This window comes from Mobula birostris, chromosome 13 (genome assembly GCF_030028105.1).
Source record: "Mobula birostris isolate sMobBir1 chromosome 13, sMobBir1.hap1, whole genome shotgun sequence".
Lineage (NCBI taxonomy): Eukaryota > Metazoa > Chordata > Chondrichthyes > Myliobatiformes > Myliobatidae > Mobula > Mobula birostris.
Genome location: NC_092382.1, coordinates 55,408,121 through 55,433,464, shown reverse-complemented (window position 1 = coordinate 55,433,464; position 25,344 = coordinate 55,408,121). Strand labels below are relative to the sequence as shown.

General features: G+C 45.6%; 1 protein-coding gene and 1 long non-coding RNA gene across 3 annotated transcripts; one reads left to right on the top strand and one right to left on the bottom strand.

Moving 5' to 3' along the window:
• The first annotated feature begins 2,124 nt into the window (after positions 1 to 2,124).
• Positions 2,125 to 13,354, top strand: LOC140207623 (uncharacterized). 2 transcript variants are annotated; one of them, XM_072276173.1, is made up of 2 exons: positions 2,125 to 2,148; positions 11,427 to 13,354. In XM_072276173.1, exon 2 carries the CDS (start codon positions 11,830 to 11,832, stop codon positions 13,117 to 13,119), a length of 1,290 nt encoding a protein of 429 aa, XP_072132274.1. In that variant the 5' UTR covers positions 2,125 to 2,148; positions 11,427 to 11,829; the 3' UTR covers positions 13,120 to 13,354. The 2 variants fall into 2 exon arrangements, with proteins under 2 accessions (XP_072132274.1, XP_072132272.1); XM_072276171.1 differs by lacking the exon at positions 2,125 to 2,148 and adding an exon at positions 6,576 to 6,601.
• A 5,665-nt stretch (positions 13,355 to 19,019) lies between these two features.
• LOC140206849 (uncharacterized) lies at positions 19,020 to 24,907 on the bottom strand. Its single transcript, XR_011888406.1, has 4 exons — positions 24,875 to 24,907; positions 21,762 to 21,947; positions 20,313 to 20,369; positions 19,020 to 19,289 (listed from the first exon to the last, which is right to left on the bottom strand). It is a non-coding gene; the product is annotated as an uncharacterized lncRNA (long non-coding RNA).
• Between the last annotated feature and the right edge of the window lie 437 nt (positions 24,908 to 25,344).

Sequence of the window (25,344 nt, the reverse complement as noted above, 5' to 3'; positions counted from 1 at the left end):
TCATCTGACCTTGAGCACATCAGAGAGTTCACACTGGGGAGAGGCCGTTCACCTGCTCAGACTGTGGGAAGGCATTCACCTGCTCATTTAAACTGAAGGCACATCAGAGATTTCACAGCGGGGAGAGGCCGTTCACCTGCTCGGACTGTGGGAAGGGATTCACTGGCTCATATGAACTGAAGGTACATCAGTGAGTTCACACTGGGGAGAGGCCGTTCACCTGTTCAGACAGTGGGAAGGGATGCACTTTGTCATCTCAGCTGAAGGTACATCAGAGTTCACACTGGGGAGAGGATATGCAGCTGCTCAGACTGTTGGAAGTGATCCACACAGTTAGTTAGCTTACAAGCGCACCAGTCAGTTCTCAGTCAAATGTGCATCATTGAGTTCACACTGGGGAGAGACTGTTCACCTGCTGTGAATGTGGGAAGTGATTCACTCAGTCATCTAACCTTATGTAACTCTCGCTTTGGCTAGCAGCCTAATATAGGGGGTGATAACCCCCCCCCCCCCACAGCCGGGCCAAACTTAAGAAATCCTGTTTGGGTGGATACTGCGCAATGTGTTTCCTGTTACAAATCAGTACCCCGAAATAACAAACAGTACACAATATGTAATTAAACGATTGAGCCTTATAATTCTTACTTCGACAATAGGGTTAAGTAAAGAATACAAAAAAGAGAAAAGGGGCCTACTCTCTCCATTCATGTTTTCTCATCTCTCCCCAGCAAAAGGCTGTGAAAATCTCTCTTGCAGACTCACAAGAAAGAATAACATTTCTCTCAGTGGATATCCCCACATTCCAAAACCCTGTTATCTCTAGTCGTAGCCTACAGAGAAACCATTACCACAGCAGTGAAACATTAATGAGCACTGAAATTTTACAGCATGTTACATTTTTGACACACTGCCGGGTTCACACTGGGGAGAAAGTTTCAATAAGCTGCTTGCCGGATATTTGTCCATCTCCATTGCTGATGCAATTTTGAGAGTGACTGTCGGTGCTGAACTCTGTAATTATTGCTGCTGCTCACTACACCCAGTTCTGCACCCTGGTCACTGGGCATGGGAGGAGTTTCTTCTGCTGTATATTCACCTTCAATGTGACTGGAGTTTAATATTCTGGATCTGAGATAAATAAATCAGTTCTATTTTAAATTCTGTCTTTGGTACTTACTGAATTTATAACACAACTAGTGTACAGTAGAGAGTCAGCTCAGGCCGGCTGGACCCTGCCAGTGATTCAGTTCCATGACAGTCCTTTTCAATCCTCCCCTGTCGTTCCCCTCTCGCTCTCCCTGTGGTGATGGGTTCCAAACAGTTACCACTCTGTGGGTGAAGAGGTTTCCCTTAAATTTCCTGCAGACTGAAGAAGTCGAGCTGACTGCAGTCAACACACACAAAATGCTGGTGGAATGCAGTAGGCCAGGAAGAAATACACTCGACGTTTTGGGCCAAGACCCGATGTAGATTGGGAAACGGTTTTATCAAGCACATTCGTTCCGTCCGCAATGAAATGTATTCCCCGATGACCAACCATTTATAATCCACTCTTCATCCCAATGTGACATGCCGGTTCATTGTTCTACTAACAAGATGAGGCCACTCTCTGGTTGGAGGATCAACACCTTATATTGCATCTGAGTCACCTCCAACTTGACGTCATGAGCATCGATTTCTTTAACTTCCACTTCAACCTTCTCTTTTCCCTCTCCCATTCTGTCCTCCCTTCTCGCTTCTCCTCCACTGCCTCATATTTCTCTCTGGTGCCTCCTCTCCTGCTCTTTCTCCCATGATCCACTCTCCCATGCTGTCAGATTCCTACTTTTCAGCTTATTGCCTTTTCCAAACAATTGTGTGCTTGTCGGCGTCTAGAACAGAATTTTTTATCAGTTTTAGCTGAGATAAAAAAAAAAATAAAAATAAACATGTGATTCTACTGGAGTGAATGTAGAAGAGAGTCAACACGCAATTTGATCGGACGGGCGTTTATTAGAAATTAGGAAGTGAGATGTCATTATTTTCCTTGAAGCAGAGCAGACATTGGAGGTTTCCGTAACAACTTGCGCAATTGGGAATGAGTGCTGTGGTGTTAAACTTTCCTCCAAACATTTTTGTCTAATGCGACAGACGAGTACAAGCTTTACTGTAAGTTTGTGTTAACTTTTTTTTTCCAATTTAATTTTTATGCAAAAGACTAAAGTAGGAAATGAGCGGCATTTTTGCCGATTTGGTCTTGAATGTCCCCAGAACCTGTCTGGCTTTCTCAGACCGAAAAGGGTCTGGCGGTGACGAGTGCGGGAATATGGTGGAAAGCTGAAAATAAAAGGTAGGATGAGCTTAATAATTGGTAGGAGTGGAGCCGCGGGGTGCGGGTGTCGGAGAGTCTGTTCCTGTGCTGTGTTTCTCTCGGGCTCTAAACCAGATTTACTCTCCCCGCTGCCACGTTCTCCGATGATCATTGATTCTGCAGAGTCAAGATCGAAAACATTGCGACCGCCGCCGAGAAGAGCTCAGATATTTTGTTTGTTAATTCGTTGAATAACTGAAGTGAGCGGATATTTCGCTGCGCTGATGAACTGCTCTTTGAACTTGGACTGAGTTACCCCATAAATAAACGCGTGTGTGCAGCAACTTAATATCATCAGCATGTCTCCGGTGTGTTGAAACATGTATTCAGAATCGTTGTAATTATTTTGATCCAGTCCGGCGATGGTGTTATAAAGGAATTCAGCAACACTCACCGACCACAGGATGATGAAGCTTCCGGAGATGGTGAGAAGTAAGATCACAGACCTCCTCCTACTCCCCATCTCCGGGTCACTGCGGTTCTCCGCTTTGCTCTGACCCCTCAGCCCCTTACGGACGCGACTGGTCACTAAAATGTGTTTGACTGTCAGAGCGTTGAACAGGAGTATTAACACGAACGGGAGTAATGGCGTTAGGACGGTAGAAAGCCGATTATATCCCACCCACCCGGGATCCGTATAGTAGCCCGGTATTTCAATACAGTCCCAGGGTGTATTGTCAACCACTCTCACAGGACGATATATAAAGAATTCGGGCACATTATTAAATCAGAGCAGAACGCCGGTTGTTATCACAACCACAGCCGCAGTTTTCCCGGTGCAATATTTTATTTTCCACTTCTGGCAACAAATGGCAACAAACCGATCAAATGTAGAAGTGCCGGTGAACCAGACAAAACTTTCTGTTGCTGACTCTCCCAGGACAGAGATCACACTGCACACGGGGTGATGTCCAGGAAAGTCCCGGGGAAGTAATAATAACCGACCCGCCACAATATCACCACAAACACGATGGTCAGTCGATCCGCCGCTGCCGTGGCCACCAGGTAGCGAGTGGTGCGGGTGGAGAGGCCGCACTTTCCCCGGGACAGGATCACCATCGCCACTAAATTCACTGGGAAACAACAGAGAGAGCGAGCGAGTTACTGTCTGTCCGCTCCGTGGGTCCCGGGGCAGGGAGATGATGGAAATAGAGAGCAGCTGATTCCCGGCGGTTTAAAACGCGGAAGGCGGGGATCGCCGGCGCCTCAAAGGTGCCGATGCCGGGAGAAACGTTCCGGTCCGGGGCGCTGCACGGAGAGCAGGGTTTGGGAAGGAGGCCGGGAGCGCTTTGGAAAATCAGTGTAAATCTCTGTCCATCAGGTTTCTGACTGATATGCAAAGCCGAGAAAGCCTCGGCAACTTTCTCAGCGGCAGTGATTCCCGCGATCTGGTCACATCTGTTCACACTGTCCGGTACCGCTCAGCCCCGCTGTCTCCGACTTTGTCCACGGACAGTTTCCAAAGCTCGTTGCAGATTTACTTCCCCCGTTCGCAGGCATCGATCTCCTCCTCGGCTTCCGCCCACACTGGCCCGGCTCGGCTTGCTTATTTTAAATTCCGCAACTATTCTTCGCCGCGGCTCCTTCACACTCTATCAGGGGATCGGATCAGAAAGTTCCCATGTTGGTTTTATTTAATATTCTCCCAGACCTGCTCCAAATTACTGCGGCGTTACTCTAAATGCTTCGGTGCTGATGGTCCCAGAGCGGAGTGTCGCCCGTAACCTACCCCGTCTGACCTGTATCGGACCCCGCTTGTGTCGGCTCTGAACTCCGGCTTCACTCCATCGATATCAGGGCGTGGAAACAAACCCCGGGAAACAAAAACCCACAGACACCCTTATTTATTTTTTCCAAACTCCCGAAACTCTCGGGATCTAATATATAGCTGGTGGCATTTTCAGGATATAAATCTACTTTTTTTTTGTCAATAGCAGACTGAGGAATATTGATTTAGTCCCTCAGCCAAACTGTTGACACAGTTTGGGAACAACTGGGCTCCAAGCACCGGTCCCTACAACACCGACTGAGACATCCTGCAGGCCCGGGAAGAGTCTTGTTATTCCAGTGGCCACACATTTTAATTCCACGTCCCATTCCCATTCTGATATGGTCTATCCCTCCTCTACTGTCAAGATGAAGCCATACTCAGGTTGCAGGAACAACACTTTATATTCCGTCTAGGGAGCCTCCAACACTATGGCATGTATATTGACCACTTTAACTTCCGTTCATGCTCCTCTTCCCCTTCACACCCCACCTCTTATTTATTTTTAAAAATATATTTGTTATTTTCCCCATTTTTTCTCTCTCTTTTTTCTCCCTCTGTCCCTCTCACTATGACTCCTTGCCCGTTCTCCACCCTCTGGGCTCCCCTCCCGCCTTCTCTCTCCCCAGGCTTCCCCTCCCATGATCCTCTCCCTTTTCCAGCCTCGTATCCCTTTTGCCAATCAACTTTCCAGATCTTTGATCCACCCCTCCCCTCCTGTCTTCTCCTGTCATTTCGGATCTCCCCCTCCCCCTCCCCCTCCCACTTTTAAATATCTTACTATCTCTTCTTTCAGTTAGTCCTGACGAAGGGTCTCGGCCCGAAACGTCGACTGTACCTCTTCCTATAGATGCTGCCTGGCCTGCTGCGTTCCACCAGCATTTTTTGTGTGTGTTTCTGGTTCCTCCAAATTGTTTTGAGCTGTGAAATTGTTTTTATCAGAAGAAACCATGGAGGCTGAAATTTTCTAAGTTGAAATGTTGTACTTCACCCACTGACGTGCTTTGTAAACTTTTAACAGTGTAGAAAAGTCAAAGGATTTGTGTATGGTAGTCACAAATACAACAGCACGTTAGTTCCGCTGTATCTGTCAGTTCACCAGCGCTTGAATGCCGCCGATCCTTGACTGTAGAGGCGGAGATGCTGGAGAAGACAGCACCCCACTCGCTACAAAGAGAGCCCGATCACGTGTCCATGTCCGTGATCTGATTGGATACATTGCCATGACGTTACTGGCAGTGTGACGTCATTCACTGGCTCTCATTTTGGAAGGGCTTCAGTCGGCCATCGCAGATACACCAACAGCTTCGCGCTGGGAAGCGGCCGTTCACCTGCTCCGTGTGTGCGAAGAGACTCATTCAGTTAACCCACCTTGTGATGCTCCAGTGAGTTCACAATAAGTAGACGCGTAGAGGCCACATTTCTGTCCGGAGTGAGCAAAGAGTTTTACTAAACCATCCCAGCTGCTGTAGCACCAGCAACTTCTCACCAGGAAGGAAAATCAGTCCTGGGAAAAGCCTCTGGCTATCCACACAACCAATGCCTCTCATTATCTTATACACCTGTATCAATTTCCTGCATGATTCTCTCCAGACGGAATAAGACAATGTGCTCACTGTGGTTTTCACGTTCTTCAGGGCTCCGGACTAAGGCGGTTAAACTCCTCCTTCCCTGCTCTTTTCAACTTTTGGTGTCATTTTCACTAATTTCAAAGGACTGTGCCTCAGACAGTTGGGTTGTTGCAACGCGCCTCTAAAGTCATACAGCAGACGAACGAGTGAATCTTCGATGGAGGGGAGTCAGAAATCAAAGAGTTACCAGCCTGAGTCAGGACTTTGGGGTTCCAGAAAGAGATGGGAACTAGAATTTACAAGAAGGAGGAAGAAGAGGAATCAGAACAGCAGGATGCGGCTAAAAATGAAAGATCAGAAACATTTGGAAACTGATTGATCGAAAAAAAAGTGTTTAATTTCTGCGAAATACTGGTGGAAATCAACAGATCAGGCAGTCAATGTGGAGAAGAATAAATGGACAGCGTTCAGGCCGAGCCCCTTCAGCATGCATTGGCTGTGTACTCCTCTGCTTAGTTGCTGCCTGAACTGCAGAGTTCCTCCAGCATTTTATGTGTATATGTCTGCATTTCCAGCAACAGCAGAATCTCTTGTGTTTTATATCTGCATTTGTAAGAACGTTCTACTTTGGCATTAAACACGAGGAAAGTTTGCTGATATTAAGTGTATTGTTTTATTAGAGCTGCTTTCTGCGTTAAAAGAGGTGCTCAGTTTTCTACACACAAACACTGAGGTATGTACTTGAACCGGTGCTTGCGGAAACTTTCAATGGCACCGTGATTACCCAGAAAGCTCTGCGTAACAATTCTCGCCGTCTCTGAAGCACTGATCGAATGCGCAGGCGTCAGGGTTTCGGAAAGTCCCGAATATCACGCATGCGTAGTCCATAAAAGGCCTCGGATGTCGCTGCCGGTAAGTGTTTCTCCGTGCGCCCGTTTTCACTACCGACTGAGGGGCAATTGCTGTGACTCCCGGAAACTGTGCTCCGCGATCCCGGGACAGTCCTGTTCTCTTCCCCCTCTCTCAGCCCCACGATCCCTGCACGGATCCCGGGGAGATTCCGGCTGATGAGGGAATGGAAACCGATGGATCTCTCAGACAGAGCTGAGCTCCAGCTGTCTAAATGCAATGATTAGGAACTCGGAGAAAGGGAACAAAATCTTTTGCATCACCAGTTGAGAAAATCACCTTTGTTCTACCTCCAATCACAAACAAGGGACATTCTGCAGATGCTGGAAATCCAAGCAACACACACAAAATGCCGGAATTCAGCATTAGTACACTTTTCCATAGATGCTGCCTGGCCTGCTGAGTTCTTCCAGCATTTTGTGTGTGTTGCTTGTTCTACCTCCTCTTGTTCTGGACCTTTCTACCCGTGAGGACATGTATTGACCCATTCACTCTGTATACATAATGATATCAAACACCTTTGCCCTGGGCAAGAAATAGCTTTCACATCACAAATGTGCCAGACTCCAATGAGACAGAATACTGCGCTTCCCTTTATATTCATTGGCATTACCATCAACGAGTTTACCACCATCAGTCATTTGGGGGAGGGTTCAGGGGAAATATTTATGCACAATACAGAAACTGGTTGTATTGTGGTGATGCAAAAGTTGCTGGAGAATTTGCAGTTTTTGCAGTGATATTTTGAAATCTGACTTTTTAAAGTGTAATTCAGCAAGCAAACCACATCTGGACAATGTGCAAAATCTCTGGTGAGAAAATCCTTCATTACCCGTTACGGCCTGCTACATAGGTTGTGTGAGAGTGCAGATGAACTCGATCATACCCAGAGGAGATTAAAGTTCCTATCTACAGTTATTTGCTAGCTGTTAATATGAATACCTCCCTATATAAAATTCACTATGCACTTTTTGTCACTGGGTAAAAAAATGCACAATACAAGTTTTATGTTCACACTGGTTATTACAAATTGGAGGGGACATTGGTGGGGAGACATCCAGTGTCCCTGATGCCCTCACCTACAAGATATGCATCCAGCTGCAGCTTGTAACCCTGCACTTTAAGGAGTTGGAACTTGAAATGGAGAATTCCGGATCATCCAGGAGTTGGAGGGGGTGATAGATATGACATGAAGAGAGGTGAGTTACACCAAAGGTGCAGGACACAGGAAACTGGGTGAGAGTCAGGAAGGGAAATGAGGTTAAATAGCCATTGCAGAGTACTCTTGTTGCTATCTCACACAACAAGAGGTGGACCACTTTAGAAACTCTTGGTGGGGGGGGGGTGATGAAGATTACCTGGCAGAGGAAAGTCAAGGGGGTGATAGGGGATTCGTTCGTTAGGGGAACAGAACAAGAGGGGACTAATATCCTAGTGGTAAGGCTTGCTGGAGCTGGTGTGGGTGGGGGGTGGTTGATGTGGTTAAAATAAGTTGTAGGGGGAATGGGAGCCAGAATGACAGAACAGATAGTGGATAGTGAATTGAATTGAATTGACTTTATCACATACATCCTTCATATACATGAGGAGTAGAAATCTTTACGTTACGTCTCTGTCTAAATGTGCAATGTGTAATTTATTATAAATAGTTTGTACATAGAACAGTCAATATAACAGAGAAGTGCAATTGTATCAGCATGAATTAATCAGTCTGATGGCCTGGTGGAAGATGATGTCCCGGAGCCTGTTGGTCCTTTTGCTGTGGTACTGTTTCTTGGCTGGTAGCAGCAGGAACAGTTTGTGATTGAGGTGATTCAGGTCCCTAATATCCTTTGGGCCTTTTCTACACTCCTGTCACTGCACATGTCCTGAATAGTGGGAAGTTCACATCTACAGATGCGTTGGGCTGTCTGCACCGCTCTCTGCAGGTTCCTGTGATTGTGGGAAGTACAGTTCCCATACCAGGCAGCGATGCAGCCAGTCAGGATGCTCTCAGTTGTGTCCCTGTAGAAAGTTTTTAGGATTTGGGACACCATCCCAAACTTCTTCAACCATCTGAGGTGAAAGAGGAGCTGTTGTGCTCTTTTCACAACACAGCCGGTGCTTACAGACCATGTGAAATCCTCGGTGATGTTTATGCCAAGGAACTTAAAGCTGTTCACCCTCTCAACCCCAGATCCATTGATGTCAATAGGGGTTAGCCTGTCTCCATTCCTCCTGTCGTCCACAATCAGCTCCTTTGTTTTTGTGACAATGAGGGAGAGTTTGTTTTCATGACACCAGTCAGATGTTCAGACCTCAGGTAGGGCCAGCAATCAAAAGGTTGAGCATGGTGCGATGAATGTGCTGAGCTGTGTATATCGCAATGCAAGAAGCATTGTAGGAAAGCTGTACTGTGGTCAGGACAAGGAATTATGTTATTGTAGCCATTATTGTAACTTGGTTGCACCCAACTGTCTGAGGGATTTGGAGGAACAAATTTGTAGAGAGATTGCAGACCATGCCAAGAAACAAAGTTTGATTCAGTAAGTGATTTTAACTTTCCATACATTGACTGGGACTCACATACTTTAAAAGGACTAGATGGGGTAGAGTTTATCAAATGTGCCCTTAATCAGAACATAGAATTCCTGATGTAGAAGTGGGCAATAAGCTGTTGGAAAATGATCCAGGGCTGGTGACAGAAATTACACAGATCCCTGAAAGTTGCTTCACAGGTAGATAGGGTAGTTAAGAAAGCTTATGGAGTATTAGCTTTCATAAGTCGATGGATAGAGTTTAAGAGTCATGGTGTAATGATGCGGCTCTATAAAACTCTGGTGAGGCCATACTTGGAGTACTGTGTCCAGTTCTGGTCACCTCACTATAGGAAGGATGTGGAAGCATTGGAAAAGGTACAGAGGAGATTTACCAGGATGCTGCCTGGTTTAGAGAGTATGCATTATGATCAGAGATTAAGGGAGCTGGGGCTTTACTCTCTGGAGAGAAGGAGAATGAGAGGAGACATGATAGAGGTATACAAGACATTAAGAGGAATAGATAGATTGGACAGCCAGTGTCTCTTCCCCAGGGCACCACTGCTCAATATAAGAGGACATGGCTTTAAAGTAAGGGGTGGGAAGTTCAAAGGGGATATTAGAGGAAGGTTTTTTTATTCACAGAGTGGTTGGTGAGTGGAACTCAATACCTGAGTCAGTGGTGGAGGCAGATACACTAGTGAAGTTTAAGAGACTACCAGACAGGTATATGGAGGAATCTAAGGTGGGGGCTTTTATGGGAGGCAGGGTTTGAGGGTCGGCACAACACTGTGGGCCGAAGGGCCTGTACTGTGCTGTACTATTCTATGTTCTATTATGCCATGAGATTCAAAGTAAATACGGAAAACGAGAGGTCTGGATCATGGGTTGAGATTCTAAATTGGAGAAAGATTAATATTAATGGTATCAGAAAGGATCTGACACCTTTTTATCTGCCTGCCAAAATAAAAGTTGGAAGGTAACTGGTACAGGGAACCTGGGTTTTCAAGAGACATTGAGGCCCGGGATATTTTGTTCCTCTAAATGCCTCAGTCTGTTGGGTGCGACCAAGATTCATTAATGACTACAATATCATGATTCCATGCTCTGAGATCATCTGACTTTTTTTTTAGTCATCTTCTATTGGTTTCTAAAAGCTTTCCAGTAGTTTTTGCTCTATTATTTGCCCTCTCTTTGGCTTTGGCTTCTCATTTCAGACACGGTTGTGTCCTCCTACCTTTCCAATGCTTCCACTTCTTTGGGATGTATCGATCACTCAGCTTCCAAATTGCTCCCAGAAACTGCAGCCATTGCTGCTTCGTTGTCACTCCTACTGTATCCCTTCCAAACAAGTTTGGCCAGCTTCTTTGTCATAGAAACATGGAGAAGTTCAGTACAGAGACAGGCTATTTGGCCCATCTAGTCAATGCCGAAAAAACATTTAGGCTGTCTAATGTAACTACCTGCACTGGGACCATTGCCCTCCATACCCCTACCATCCAGGCTCCCATCCAAACTTTTTTTTAAATGGTGAAACCGAGCTCATGTTCACCACCTCTGCTGGCATCTCATTCCACACTCTCACGACAATTTCAGTAATGAGCTTTTCCAAATATTCCTGTTAAATTTTCACCTTCCCCATTTACCCATGACCTCTGGTTGTAATCCCACCCAACCGCAGTGGAAAAAGCTGCTTGCATCTACCCCATGTGTACCCTCATAATTTTGTATACAGTACTTCTAACAAATCCTCAAAGCAATGTATAATTTCATTGTATATGTTTAGAGCTTTTTGTTAGGTGTATAAGATGATGAGGGGCATTGATCGTGTGGATAGCCAGAGGTTTTTTTTTCCCAGGGCTGAAATGGCGAAGACAAGGTAGTGTAGTTTTAAGGTGCTTGGAAATAGATACCGAGGGGATGTCAGGGGTAAGTTTTTTACACAGAGAGTGGTGGGTGCGTGGAATACACTGCCAGCTATTTGTGTGAGAGTGTTTCAGTTACTGTGGGGCCAGGAACCCATGCAGCTCAGTGGGAACAGGGAATAATACCAATGGAGAGAGTCAAACTGAGCCAGGTCACAGATTGGAGATGGCAGAAATACCCCATTCTCATAGAGACAGGAAGGGGGTCAGAGAATTTGATGGTCATTCCAGATACCAGCACTGTGCCCATTTAGAAGATTTCTCTCTCCAACTTGTGTTGAACCTCACTGTAACAGTGTGATGTCAGTTCACACCTTGACAACTCAAGTGATCTCACCAGAAATGTTGTCCTACACCCACTGATAGATCTTGTAAATGTTTTTACAGGTTAAAAATGACAAGGAATTTGTCTACGGGAATCTCGAGAACAACACGCCAGTTTTGCGGTCCCTGTCCAGATATTTAAGAAGTGGAGCAAGGGATTCACTCGATCATCCTTCCTGCTCAGACTGTGGGAGGGATTGACTCGATCATCTGACCGACTGGCAAGTCTGTCATTTTACACAGGGGAGAGGCTGTTCAGCTGCTCAGACTGTAGGGGTGGATTCACTCGGTCATTTCAACTTAAGGTACATCAGGTAGTTCACATTGGACAAGGCCAATCTGTTCTGTGTGTGAGAAGTGATTCAGTCGATCATCCCACCTGTGGACACACCAGTCAGTTCACACAAGGCAGAGGCTGGTCATCTGCTGAATTTGTGGGGAAGGATTCACTCGGTCATTTGGCCTAATGGCTCCCCAGCGAGTTCATACCAGGGAGCAGCAGTTCACCTGCTCGGACTGTGGGAAGGGATTCATTAAATCATCTCAACTGAAGGTACATCAGCGAGTTCACACCGGAGAGAGGCCATTCACCTGCTCAGATTGTGGAAAGGGATTCACTCTATCATCCAGCCTACTAATACACCAGCGATTTCACACTGGGGACAGGCCATTCACCTGCTCTGTCTGTGGGAAGGGATTCCATCGACCAGCTGACCTTCATAGACACCACCAATTTCACATAGGGGAGAAGCCGTTCACCTGCCCAGACTGTGGAAAAGGATTCACTTTACTATCTCACCTGCAGAGACACCAGTCAGTTCACACCAGGGAGAGGCCGTTCACCTGCTCAGTCTGTGGAAAGACATTCACCCAGTCATCCCACCTACAGCGACACTGGTCAGTTCACACAGGGGAGAGGCCGTTCACCTGCTCTGACTGTGGGAAGGGATTCACTCAGACAACTAGCCTACTGAGACACCAGCGAGTTCACACTGGGGAGAAGCTGTTCACCCGCTCAGAACGTGGGAAGGGATTCACTCGGTCATCTGATCTGCTGGCACACCAGCGAGTTCACAATGGGGAGAGGCCATTCACCTGCTCAGAATGTGGGAAGGGATTCACTTGCTCATCTCAACTGAAGGTACATCAGCGAGTTCACACTGGAGAGAGGCCGTTCACTTGCTCAGACTGTGGGAAGACCTTCACTCAATCATCCAACCTTCAGATGCACCAGCGAATTCACACTGGGGAGAAGCCGTTCACCTGCCCAATCTGTGGGAAGGGATTCATTCAGGCAGCTAGCCTACTGAAACACCAGCGAGTTCACATTGGGGAGAGGCCATTCACCTGCTCAGAATGTGGGAAAGGATTCACTCGGTCATCTGATCTGCTGGCACACCAGCGAGTTCACACTGGGGAGAGGCTGTTCACCCGCTCAGAACGTGGGAAGAGATTCTCTCAGTCATCTGATCCGCTGGCACACCAGCGGGTTCACAGTGGGAAGAGGCCATTCACCTGCTCAGACTGTGGGAAGGGATTCAGTTGCTCATCTCAACTGAAGGTACATCAGCGAGTTCACACTGGAGAGAGGCCGTTCACTTGCTCAGACTGTGGGAAGACCTTCACTCAATCATCCAACCTTCAGATGCACCAGCGAATTCACACTGGGGAGAAGCCATTCACCTGCCCAGACTGTGGGAAGGGATTCACTCAGGCAGCTAGCCTACTAAAACACCAGCGAATTCACACTGGGTAGTGGCGGTTCACGTGCTCAGACATTAGGAAGAGGTTCTCTCAGACAAATCAACCAAATGTGCATCATTGAGTTCACACTGGGGAGAGGCCATTCACCTGCTGTGAATGTGGGAAGGGATTCACTCAGTAATCTAACCTTGTGACACACTACCGGGTTCACACTGGGCAGAAAGTTTCAATAAGCTGCATGCTGGATATTTATCCATCACCGTTGCTGAATGCAATTTTGAGAGTGACTGTCGGTGCTGAACTCTGCAATTATTGCTGCTGCTCACCACACCCAGTTCTGCACCCTGGTCACTGGGCATGGGAGGAGTTTCTTCTGCTGCATATTCACCTTTAATGGGGCTGGAGTTTAATATTCTGGATCTGAGACAAATAAATCAGTTCTATTTTAAACTCTTATCTCCGGTACTTGGTGAATTTATAACATACCTAGTGTACAGTAGAGAGTCGACTCAGGCCGGCTGGACCCTGCCAGTGATTCTGTTCCATGACAGTCTTTTAAAATCCACCCCTGTTGTTCATCTCTCGCTCTCCCTGTGGTGATGGGCTCCAAACAGTCACCACTCTGTGGGTGAAGAGGATTCCCTTGAATTTTCTGCAGACTGACAAAATCAAGCTGCGGTTCTGTCTGAGATGTTCTTTGGCCCTCTAATCTCTCGGCTGAGGAAGAATGACATTGGTAGTTAACCTTATTGACAGCTCATTTCCACATTATGTGTCATTTTCCCTGCTTCTAAAGGCTTGTTAGAAAACACCACTGTCCTTTAAAGACTGAAAGCAGAATGGGAAACCATTAGTTAGATGTTCAACGGTGCAGGGTCAGAAACCAGAGGCGGGTCTGCACAGGGCAGAGTTTGGAGATCTGGACGATGGTCAGGGTAAGAACGTATGATGAGGAGAAGGGAATGTATGATGAGGGGCGTGACATCGAATGACAGAGTAACAACTTTTGGAAGTTGACTGACAGAGAAAATAATTTGGTTGTCTGACTGATGACACAAACAATGCCTGTTGTGAGGTGCTCCACTGGTCGAGGAACATGTGTGTGTTGGGAATGGTTTTATCTATTGAGAGAGTTGTTCCTGCTTGTTTATCCTGTAATGTTATATCCGGATGGTTATTATGGTTTGTCCTATCTGAAATAATGTATTGATTATCATATAATTTGTAAGATTTTGACTCCAAAACTGGATCTGACTTGAATTTATTGGTTCTTTATGAAGTGATAGAGGGCTTTCAGAAGTTTGTATTTTAAAGCAAGATTTTGGTGAATGGTATTTGTCACTTGATTGTACCTGAGTAATTAATCAGATTGAGTTAAACTGCTGCAGGATCCCAGAATATATTGCATTGTGTCTGGTTTCTCTTGGCATTTTCTGCATTTGTTGCCTGGTTTATTTGTCTTTTATGCATTTTTGAGTTTTTAAAATGTTAACCACCTTGTCCTGTAGTTCCCCAAGGAACCCCTGTTTCTGGGAAGAGGTCTCCAACTCTGAGTCAGACGTACAATGCTTCCTTGTCACCGTCTAGTCTGCTCAGATCATTGGGATGTCTCCCATGGAGTGTCATCCTCATTCCACTCGTTAGCTTTTTGCCATAGTGATGAATAATTTTTCTGAGTTGGCCTCTCATTTAAGTTTTCTGGTCTGTATTTCTTATCCGAATTGCATATACCTGCATGGTGTGCTGAATCCTGTTTATATTGTATGAAAATATATACTTTAGAAAGCATATCAGATCATTGGGTGGTAGCTCTTCCTCCTTCTGTCCTCGGTAGTGTTAATCTAAGTGTGTTTGAGTGTAAATAGTCTTTTCTAAATTTGTCATTTCAGTTTTTTTGTAAAGTTTCCAGATTGGAATGGGACCAAGATATTTACCTAAAGAATACGATAATATGGGTACAGCGAAAGTGTTTATTGCCTTTGTTGTAAGTATTGATCCTGTGGATAAGACATTAATCACATGGACACCAGAGGATTTTTCCCAGAGTTGAAATGGCTAACACGTGAGGGCATAACTTTATGGTGCTTGGAAATGGGTACAAAGGGGATGTCAGAGGTAATTTTTTCACAAAGAGCATGGTAGGTGCATGGAATGCTCTGCAGGATAAGGGGGTAGTAGTGTATACTATACAATCTTTTAAGAGACTCTTAGACATGTACATGAAGCTTAGAAAAATAAAGGACATTGCGGTAGGAAAATTCTAGGCAGCTTCTAGAGTAGGTTACATGGCAGGCAGAGTATTGTGGGACAAAGAGCCTGTAATGTGCTGTAGATTTCTATTTTCTCTGTTCTATTTGTTATACCATGGATGTCTGCTTGGTAAATGTTCTTAAGCCTTGAAGCAAATGTTGTTAAAAGTTTTCCTTTTTGCAGTATTTTTCTATTGTCATTGTTTTTTGGTATTCCAGATAGCTGGGTGTCAAGAGTCCTGATGAAGGGTCTTGGCCCAAAACGTTGATTCTCATCCATAGATGCTGCCTGACTTGCTGAGCTCCTCCAGCACTTTGTGCGTATCGCTCCAGACATCCAGCATCTGCAATATCTCGTGTCCCAGATACTGGTATGTTTATCGAAAGGACACGCAGGCAGGGAAAGAGGGTGCTGTGGCTCTGTTGGGAAAAAATCAAATCAAATCATTAGAAAGAGGTGACATACGGTTGGAAGATGTTGAGTCATTGTGGGTAGAACTAAGGAACAGCAATGGTGAAAAGACCCTGAAGGGAGTTAGCTGAAGATTCCCAAACAGTAGGATGTATATTATCCACAAATTACAACAGGAGAAAGAAAATGCATGCCAAAACAGCAATGTTACAATAGTCATGAGAGATAGTCATGCAGATATATTGGAAAAATCAGGTAGGTGCAGGATCCCAAGAGGGGGATTTCCTACGATGCCCTCAAGATGGCTTTTTAGAGCAGCTCCTGGTTGAGCCCAGCTGGGGATCAGCTGTTCTCAATTGGGTGTTGTGCAATGAACAGGAATTAATTAGAGCACTTAAGGAGAAAGAACCCACAGGGGCAAGTGATCGTAAAATATTGGAGTTCATCCTGAAATGTGAGAAGGAGAAGCTGCTGTACTCTCTGTACACCCATGATTGTGTAGCCAAGTTTCCATCGAACTCAATATATCAGTTTGCTGATGACACAACAATTGTAGGCCGTATCTTGGGTAATGATGAGTTTGAGTACAGAGAGGAAATTAAGAACCTGGTGGCATGTTGTGAAGACAATAACCTATCGCTCAACGTCAGCAAGACGAAGGAATTGGTTTTTAAATCAGAAGGAGTAGTGGACAGCACGACTCCATTTACATCAGTGGTGTGCAAGTGGAACAGGTCAAAAGCTTTAAGTTCCTCAGGGTCAATATCACAAATGTCCTGACTTGGTCCAACCAAGCAGAGTTCACTGCCAAGAAGGCCCACCAGCACCTTTACTTCCTGAGGAAACTAAAGAAATTTGGCCTGTCCCCTAGAACCCACAGTAATTTTTTATAGATGACAGTAGAAAGCATTCTCCTAGGGTGCATTACAACCTGGTATGGAAGTTGTCCTGTCCAAGACGGGAAGAAGCTGCAGAAGGTCGTGAACACGGCCCAGCACATCACACAAGCCAATCTTCCGTGCGTGGACTCACTTTACACCGCACGCTGACGGAGCAGTGCTGCCAGGATAATCAAGGACACGACCCACCCAGCCAACACACTTTTTGTCCCTCTTCCCTCCAGGAGAAAGCTCAAGAGCTTGAAGACTCGAACGGCCAAATTTGGGAACAGCTTCTTTCCAAATGTGATAAGACTGCTGAATGGATCCTGACCCAGATCTGGGCCATGCCCTCCAAATATCCGGACCAGCCTCTCGGGTTTTTTTGCACTACCTTACTTTCCATTTTTCTATTTTCTATTTATGATTTATAATTTAAATTTTTAATATTTACTAATTTTTACTATTTTTAATATTTAATATTTGTAATCCAGGGAGTGGGAAGCGCAGAATCAAGTATCGATGTGATGATTGTACGTTCTAGTATCAATTGTTTGGCGACTATAAAGTATAAAGTATATGTTTTCCAGGTCAACCACTCACCTCCCACCCCTGTCACTATTCCCACCTTCCCACCTCCCCCTCACCTGGACCCACCTCTCACTCCCCAGCTCTTGCCCCATCCCCACCCCTCACCTCTTTTCTCGGACTATTTCCCGTCCACTCTCAGTCCAGAGGGAGGGTCTCGGCCCGAAATGTTGACGGTCCATTTCCCTCCACAGATGCTGCCCGACCCACTGAGTTCCTCCGGCAGTTTGTTCTTTGGTCTGTATAACCCGTGTTAGTGTGGGGAGCGGGATTTTACACCATATTCCCGGTACAATCTCAACAAAACACAAATAATTGTCACTTTGCCCGGACCATTGGCCCCGCTCGCAGGGCAACAGTCTGCCGGTGTTTGCCCCCCAATGTGGTGAATCGCCACCACCGTGGGCTCAGACATTTCCACAGATGAGCCCCTCCTGTCCCCACCGGGACAAACATCCTGTCCGCCCCCTCTCTCACCGTCTTCATCCTCTCCCTCCCCGGGGAACCGGCATCAAACGGACGGGCCGAGCGGTCTCCTCCTACCTCTCAGCGATACATCAGACTCCGGCCGCAGGAGACGCTTCACAAACGCCCCAACTTCCCTCGGAGGGAAATGGAAATAAATCAGAAAGCGGACATTTACTTTGGGATTTGCAGCAGAGACGAGGTAACGCCCTCTCGGCTGGTCCGCTTCCACTATTGGGTGTAACCAGTGATTGACATCGCTTCGCACCAATGGGAATAGCGCAGCTCTGTAATCAATTCAATTCCTCTGTTGACTGTTCGGGGAGGCGGGGCGTGGCTCGTGCTCAGTAGCTCAGCCGTTAAACCGTAAAAGCTCGAGCGCAGCAGCGCGTGTGTGACGTAAGGCACCGTGCTCGTGACAGCAGATGCAGATACGGGGAGACCATGGGTGACGTCAGGCGCGTGGGAGGGGCTGCTGTGTGACGTCACGTGAGGGGGAGCGCTTCAGTTTTAAAACACCTTTTGTTGGGTCCGATCTGGAACAACAAAATTAAATTCGGGTTTCATCGGGACCGGATCCGGTGTTGTGAGATGTGTCCGGCTGTGCCGTGTTGTTGGTGGAGTGGGCAGCGGGGTGTTTGTCTCCGGGCTCTCCTCAGCCCCGGTTTTCACTTTGCGACCGAGCCCGGGCCGTGGATCAATTCCTTGTGGTTCTGCAGGGGGTTTGGGGCGAAGGGACAGTCTGTCTGTCTGTCTGTCTGTCTGTGTGGGTCGGGGTTATGAGTGGGTCCCGGGACACATTAACTTGTAAACACCGGACCATCTGGTGAATTGGATCAGACAGCTTCGCTCGCCTGTCCTTTCAGGAAACAACAATTCTCTCTTCATATTAATGACTGTCTAAACTTGCTGTGAACAAGATTCTGTGTTACAAGATTGTGAGTTACAGAGTCTAGGACAGCTGTCACCGTCATGGGCTGCGAGTGCAGACAGGGATTGGGGTCACTGAGCTGTGCATCAGAGAAGGACACGGGTTTGTACAGCCTCCTGTGGGGTAGAAATGTCCACACGGTGAATTCGGATCTGCTGGCACATCGGGAGTCTGAAAGGGAAAGGGAATAGGGAAGGGGCTGAGCAGAGAGTTTTAACAGGGGAACCTGTTCAGGGGTGGAGGGGTACAGGAGCTGTCTGATAGATCGTTTTAATTGTTTTTTATAATCTCACAGATGGTGACTGAGGAAGGAGCTCGTTGAGGGAGGATACCCGGAGGCGAGCAGGTCAGACACGGAATCAGGAATTGAATTAAATTGACTTTATTTCTTACATCTATCAGGAGTAAAAATCTTTACATTACGTCTCCATCTAAATGTGCAACGTGCAATCATAGTAATTTATAATAGTTTATAATAAATAAAACAGACAATGTAATATAGAGTACACTCAAGTCAGTGTGAGTTCATCAGTCTGTCGGCCTGGTGGAAGAAGCTGTCCCGGAGCCTGTTGGTCCTGGCTTTTATGTTGCGGTACCGCTTCCCGGATGGTATCAGGAGAGTGACAGTGATGCGATTTCCTGTGTCACGGGTACAGACAGTCGTCTCAAGTGAGGAGTTTGTGTGGAAATGCAGCTTCCCTGGAGATGGAGGAAAGAGGACACTTTGTAATGTTGTGAAGGGACCTGTCTCCACCACCACCTCGGGCAGTGTGTTCCAGATTTCAGCTACCCTCTGAGTGAAACATCACTTCCTCAGATCCCTCTAAACCTCTTCGTCCTCTGTTTAAATCTGTGCCCTCTGATCAGTGACACCTCTGTCCCAGGATCGTGGCCTACATGGGCATCAGTGAGGCCTTTGACAAGGTTCAGCATGGTAAGTTGCTGTGGAAAGTTAGATCACATGGGATCCAGGGAGAGCTGGCTAACTGGATGCAAAGTTGTCTTGATGGTAGGAAGCAGAGAGTGATGGTGGGAGGCTGTTTATTGGACTCAAGGCCCGTGCCTAGTGATGTTCCCCAGGGTTACACCCCATTGCTATCATTATTCATTGATATTTAATTTTATTTGCATTTACACAGTTTGTTGAATTCTATGCTCTACTTGATCTTTCACTGATCCTGTTACTATTCTATAGATTTGCTAAGTGTTCCTGTTGGATAAATGACCTCAGGGTTGTATGTGGTGACATATGTACTCTGATAATAAAATTCGTTTTGAACTTTGAACATTGCTACTTGTCATCTAAATCAATAATTTGGTTGAGAACTACAGGGTATGGATAGTAGGTTTGCAGCAAGTAAATTCAAACAAGTACCTTTTCTGAAAGATATTAAGTATAAACTCTCTGCTCTGTTTCCCTCTCCGCACTCGACCACCCCCTCCCCTTATTGCCTCCCTCTCTGCCCCGTCCTCCCTCTCACCCCCACATTAGAGATAAGTTCAGTGTCGGCATTGACTAGAAGGGCCAAAGGGCCTGTTTCAGTGCAGCTGGGCTCTGTGACTCTAATAATATTCTGATTTGTAATTTCCACAGTCACTGCTTTGCTGCCAATGGCTGAACCCAGAAATTTACACAAACAAGAATTGAAAGACTCTTAGCTGGCTACAGAAAGCGTTTACAAGCTGTGATATTTGCTAAAGGGTGTGTTACTAAGTACTGACCATGCAGGGTGCCCAAACATTTGCTTCGGGCCCTTTTCCTTTTTTGTTATTTTCAAACTGTAAAAGATGGAAATAAAAAAGTAATCTTGCATAAGATATTAAAGAAATGTGTCATATTTAACTTCATGCCTTTTGGAAATCAGGTCATCTTTTACTCACTTAGCTATTCACAGTAACAGAAATTTTGACCAGGGGTGCCCAAACTTTTGCACGCCACTGTATATATCTTGTGCCTTCCGAATTGCTGCCAGAAATTACTGCCATTGCTGCTCTGTTTTCATCCTTGCCCATGTTCTTTTCAAATCAATTTTGACCAATTTTTCTTTCATGCCTCTCTAATTCTCTTTATTTCACATCTGACTTTAGCTTCTCCTTCTCTGATGTCAGGGTGAATTTGATCGTATTAAGATCACTTGCCCCTAAGGTTTCTTTGAACTTAAGTGACCTAATTAATTCCGGTTCATTACAACACCCAGTCCAGAATAACTGATCCCCAAGTGGTCTCAACCATGAACTGCTCTAAAAAAGCATCTTGTAGGCATTCTAGGAATTCCTCCTCTTGAGACCAACACCATCCTAATTTTTCTAATCACCTGCATGACAATCCCCCATGACTATTGTAACATTGCCCTTTCGGCACACATTTTCTATCTCCCATTGTAACTTGTGGATCACATACTTACTACTGTTTGGAGGTCTCTGTACAATTCCCATCAGGGATTTTTTTTTTTTACATGTGCTGTTCCTTAATTCTACCCACAGATTCCACACATTCCAACCCTATGCCAACTCTTTCTACTGATTCTATTTACTATTTTACCAACACAGCCACACATCCCACCACCAGCTTGTTCTTTCAAGAAGCATGTAAGTATCTGGGAAACAAGTGGACCTGCAGATGCTAGAAATCCAGAGAACTACACACAAAGTGCTGAAGGATCGCAGCATGTCAGGCAGCATCTATGGATGGGAATCAACATTTCCAGCCAAGACCCTTCATCGGGACTCTTGACACCCACGTATCTGGAATATCAACAAGCAAAGAAAATAGAAAGTAGTGCGAAATAGGGAGAACCTTTGTCAAAATTTAGTTCAAGGCTTAAAAAAACCTGCCAAACAGAGCTCAATAGTTAACAAATACAACAAAGGCAATAAACACTTTTATCAATACCGACATTGACTTTTTTTTTATATAAAAATATCTTTGTCCCATTTCAATCAGTAAAATTAACAAAGATACAGAACTGAAATGACAGCTTTAGAAAAGACTATTTACACTCAGACTCAGTTAGATTAACACTACCTCGGACAGGAGGAGGAAGGGGAATAACACACATGAAAAAAAAATCACACAAGTCAGATAAAACTTCTAAGTATATATTTTCATCAAAAATGAACAGTATTCATTGCTCCATGTGTGTATATGTAATCGTGGTAAGAAATACAGACCAGAAAACTTCAATGAGAGGCTAACTCAGAAATGAATCATCACTATGGAAGAAAACATTAACCAGTGGAACGAGTACGACCCTCCATGGGAGACATCCCAATGACCTGAGCAGACGAGATGGTGACAAGGTAGCATCGAGCACCTGACTGAGAGTTGGAGACCTCTTCCCAGAAACAGAGGGGTTCCTTGCAGAAATATAGGACAAGGTGGTCAACAATATGAAAAAAAATCGAAAATACATGAAATACAAACAAACAAGGCAAGAAATACAGAAAATGCCAAGAGAAACCAGACACTATCCAACACATTCCAGGATCCTGCAGCAGTTTAACTCAATCTGATTACTTATGCAGGTACAATCAAGTGGCAAATATATTTCACCAAAATCTTGCTTTAACATACAAACTCATGAATGACCACCGTAACTTCATTAAGGCACTATAAATTCAGGCCTGATCCAGATAGGGACAGTATCTCACAACTTACATGATAAGCAATACATTATTACAGATAGGATAATCTAAAATAACCATCCAGATATATTATTACTGGAACAACTCCCTCAATAGATAAAATCATCCCAACACATACATGTTCCTCGACCAGTGCAGCACCTCACAACAGGCATTGTTTGTGTCATTAGACAAATTATTTTCTTTGCCAATTAGCTTCTAAATGTTGCTACTCTGTCATTCGTTGCCACGCCTGGCTGCTGATTCCCTTCTCCTCATCATACATTATTACCCTGACATTGATCCAAAGCCCCAAACTCTGCCCTGTGCAGACCCGCCTCTGGTTTCTGCCCCTGCTTCATTAAACATCCAACTGATGGTTTCCCGTTCTGATTTCAGTCTTTGGAGGTCAGGAGTTGTGTTTGCAAGCAATCCTTTAGAAGCAGGGAAAATAACCCATAATGTGGAAATGAGCCCTGAATAAGGAGGTTAGCTCCCAATGTCATTCTTCCTCAGCCCAGAGATTTCAGAGGCGAAGAACATCTCAGACAGAACTGCAGTCAGCTCGACTTCTTCAATTTGCAGAGAATTCAAGGGAAACCTCTTCACCCACAGAGTGGTGACTGTTTTGGAACCCATCAGCACAGGGGGAGCAAGAGATGAACAACAGGAGAGGATTTAAAAGGACTGTCATGGAACAGAATCACTGGCAGGGTCCAGCCGGCCTGAGTTGACTCTCTACTGTACACTAGGTGTGTTATAAATTCACTAAGTACTGGAGACAGAGTTCAAAATAGAACTGATTTATTTGTCTCAGATCCAGAATATTAAACTCCAGTCCTATTAAAGGTGAACATGCAGCAGAAGAAATTCCTCCCATGCCCAGTGACCAGGGTGCAGAACTGGGTGTGGTGAGCAGCAGCAATAATTGCAGAGTTCAGCACCGACAGTCACTCTCAAAATTGTTTTCAGCAACGGTGATGGACAAATATCCAGCATGCAGCTTATTGGAACTTTCTCCCCGGTGTGAACCCAGTAGTGTGTCACAAGTGTAACACCCTGGAAGGTTTCACTGCTAATGTAATGGCCTCTCTGTAATGTTTCACATCTGAGGTAATGGTTTTTCTGTAGCAGCAATGTTTAGGTTACGACTAGAGATAACAGGGTTTTGGAATGCGGCACTATCCAATGACAGAAATGTTGTTCTTTCTTGTGAGTCTGGAAGAGAGATTTTCATGGTATTTTGCCGGGGAGAGATGAGAAGACACGAATGGAGAGAGTGGGCCCTTTTTTTTTTGTTTACTTCATTAACCCTGTAGTCAAAGAAAGAATTATAAAGCTGAATCGTTTAATCACATATTGTGTAGCATTTGTTATTTCGGAGTACTGATTTGTAACAGGGGACACATCATGCAGCATCCACCCAAACAAGATTTCTTAAGCTTGGCCGAGCTGGGCGGCTATTTCCCCCTATATTAAGCTGCCAGCTGAAGGTTAGATAACTGAATGAATCCTTTCCCACATTCACAGCAGGTGTACAGCCTCCCCTCAGTGTGAACAATGATGCACATTTGGTTGGTTTGGCTGAGAGCATCTCTTCCCAGAGTCTAAACAGGAGATTGGCCTCTACCTAGTGTGAACTCGCTGATGTACCTTCAGTTGAGATGACCGAGTGAATCCCTTCCCACAGTCTGAGCAGGTGAACGGCCTCTCCCCAGTGTGAACTGACCAGTGTGCTTGTAAGATAGCGAACCGTGTGAATCCCTTCCCGCAGTCTGAGCAAGTGAATGGCCTCTCCCCAGTGTGAACTCGCTGATGTACCTCCAGATTGGATGACCTAATGAATCCCTTCCCACAGACTGAGCAGGTGAATGGCCTGTCCCCTGTGTGAACTCGCTCATGTACCTTCAGTTGTGATGACAAAGTGAATTCCTTTCCACAGTCTGAGCAGGTGAATGGCCTCTCTCCAGTGTGAACTCGCTGATGTACCTTCAGATTAGATGACCTAATGAATCCCTTCCCACAGACTGAGCAGGTAAATGGCCTCTCCCCTGTGTGAACTCGCTGATGTACCTTATGTTGAGATGATTCAGTGAATCCCTTCCCACAATCTGAGCAGGTGAATGGCCACTCTCCGGTGTGAACTGACTGGTGTCTCAGTAGGTGAGGTGAGAAAGTGAATCCCTTCCCACAGACTGAGCAGGTGAATGGCCACTCTCCGGTGTGAACTGACTGGTGTCTCAGTAATCGAGATGACAAAGTGAATCCCTTCCCACAGTCTGAGCAGGTGAACGGCCTCTCCCCAGTGTGAACCGACTGATGCACCTTCAGTTGGGATGAGCAAGAGAATCCCTTCCCACAGTCCGAGCAGGTGAATGGCTTCTCTCCAGTGTGAACTCTCTGATGTACCTGCAGATTAAATGACTGAGTGAATCCCTTCCCACAGTATGAGCAGGTGAATGGCCTCTCTGCAGTGTGATCTCGCTGGTGAGCCATGAGGCCAGATGACCGAGTGAATCCTTCACCACAAATTCAGCAGATAACCAACCTCTGCCCAGTGTGAACTGACTGGTGTGTCCACAGGTGGGAAGACCGACTGAATCCCTTCTCACCAACAGAACAGATTAATGGCCTTGCCCTGTGTGAACTTGCTGATGTACCTTCAGTTGAGATGACTGAGTGAATCCATTCCGAATGTCTGAACAGATGAATAGCCTCTCCCTTCTGTAAAATTATGGGCAAGTCAGTAGGTCAGATGATCGAGTGAATCCCTTGGTCCACTTCTTAAATGTTTGGACAGAGACAGCAAAACTTGTGTGTTGTGTTCTGGATTACCGTAGACAAATTCCTTGTCACTTTTAACCTGTAAAAAGATTTACAAAATCCATCAGTGGGTGTTGGACAACATTTCAGATGAGATCACTTGAGTTGCCAAGGTGTGATCTGACATCACACTGTTACAGTGAAGTTCAACCTAAGTTGGAGAGAGAAATCATCTTCTGAGTGGGCACAGAGCTGGTATCTGGAATGACCATCAAATTCTCTGATGCTCTTCCTGTCTGTATAAGAATGGGGCATTTCTGCCATCTCCAATCTGTGTCCTGGCTCACCTTGACTCTCTCCATTGGTA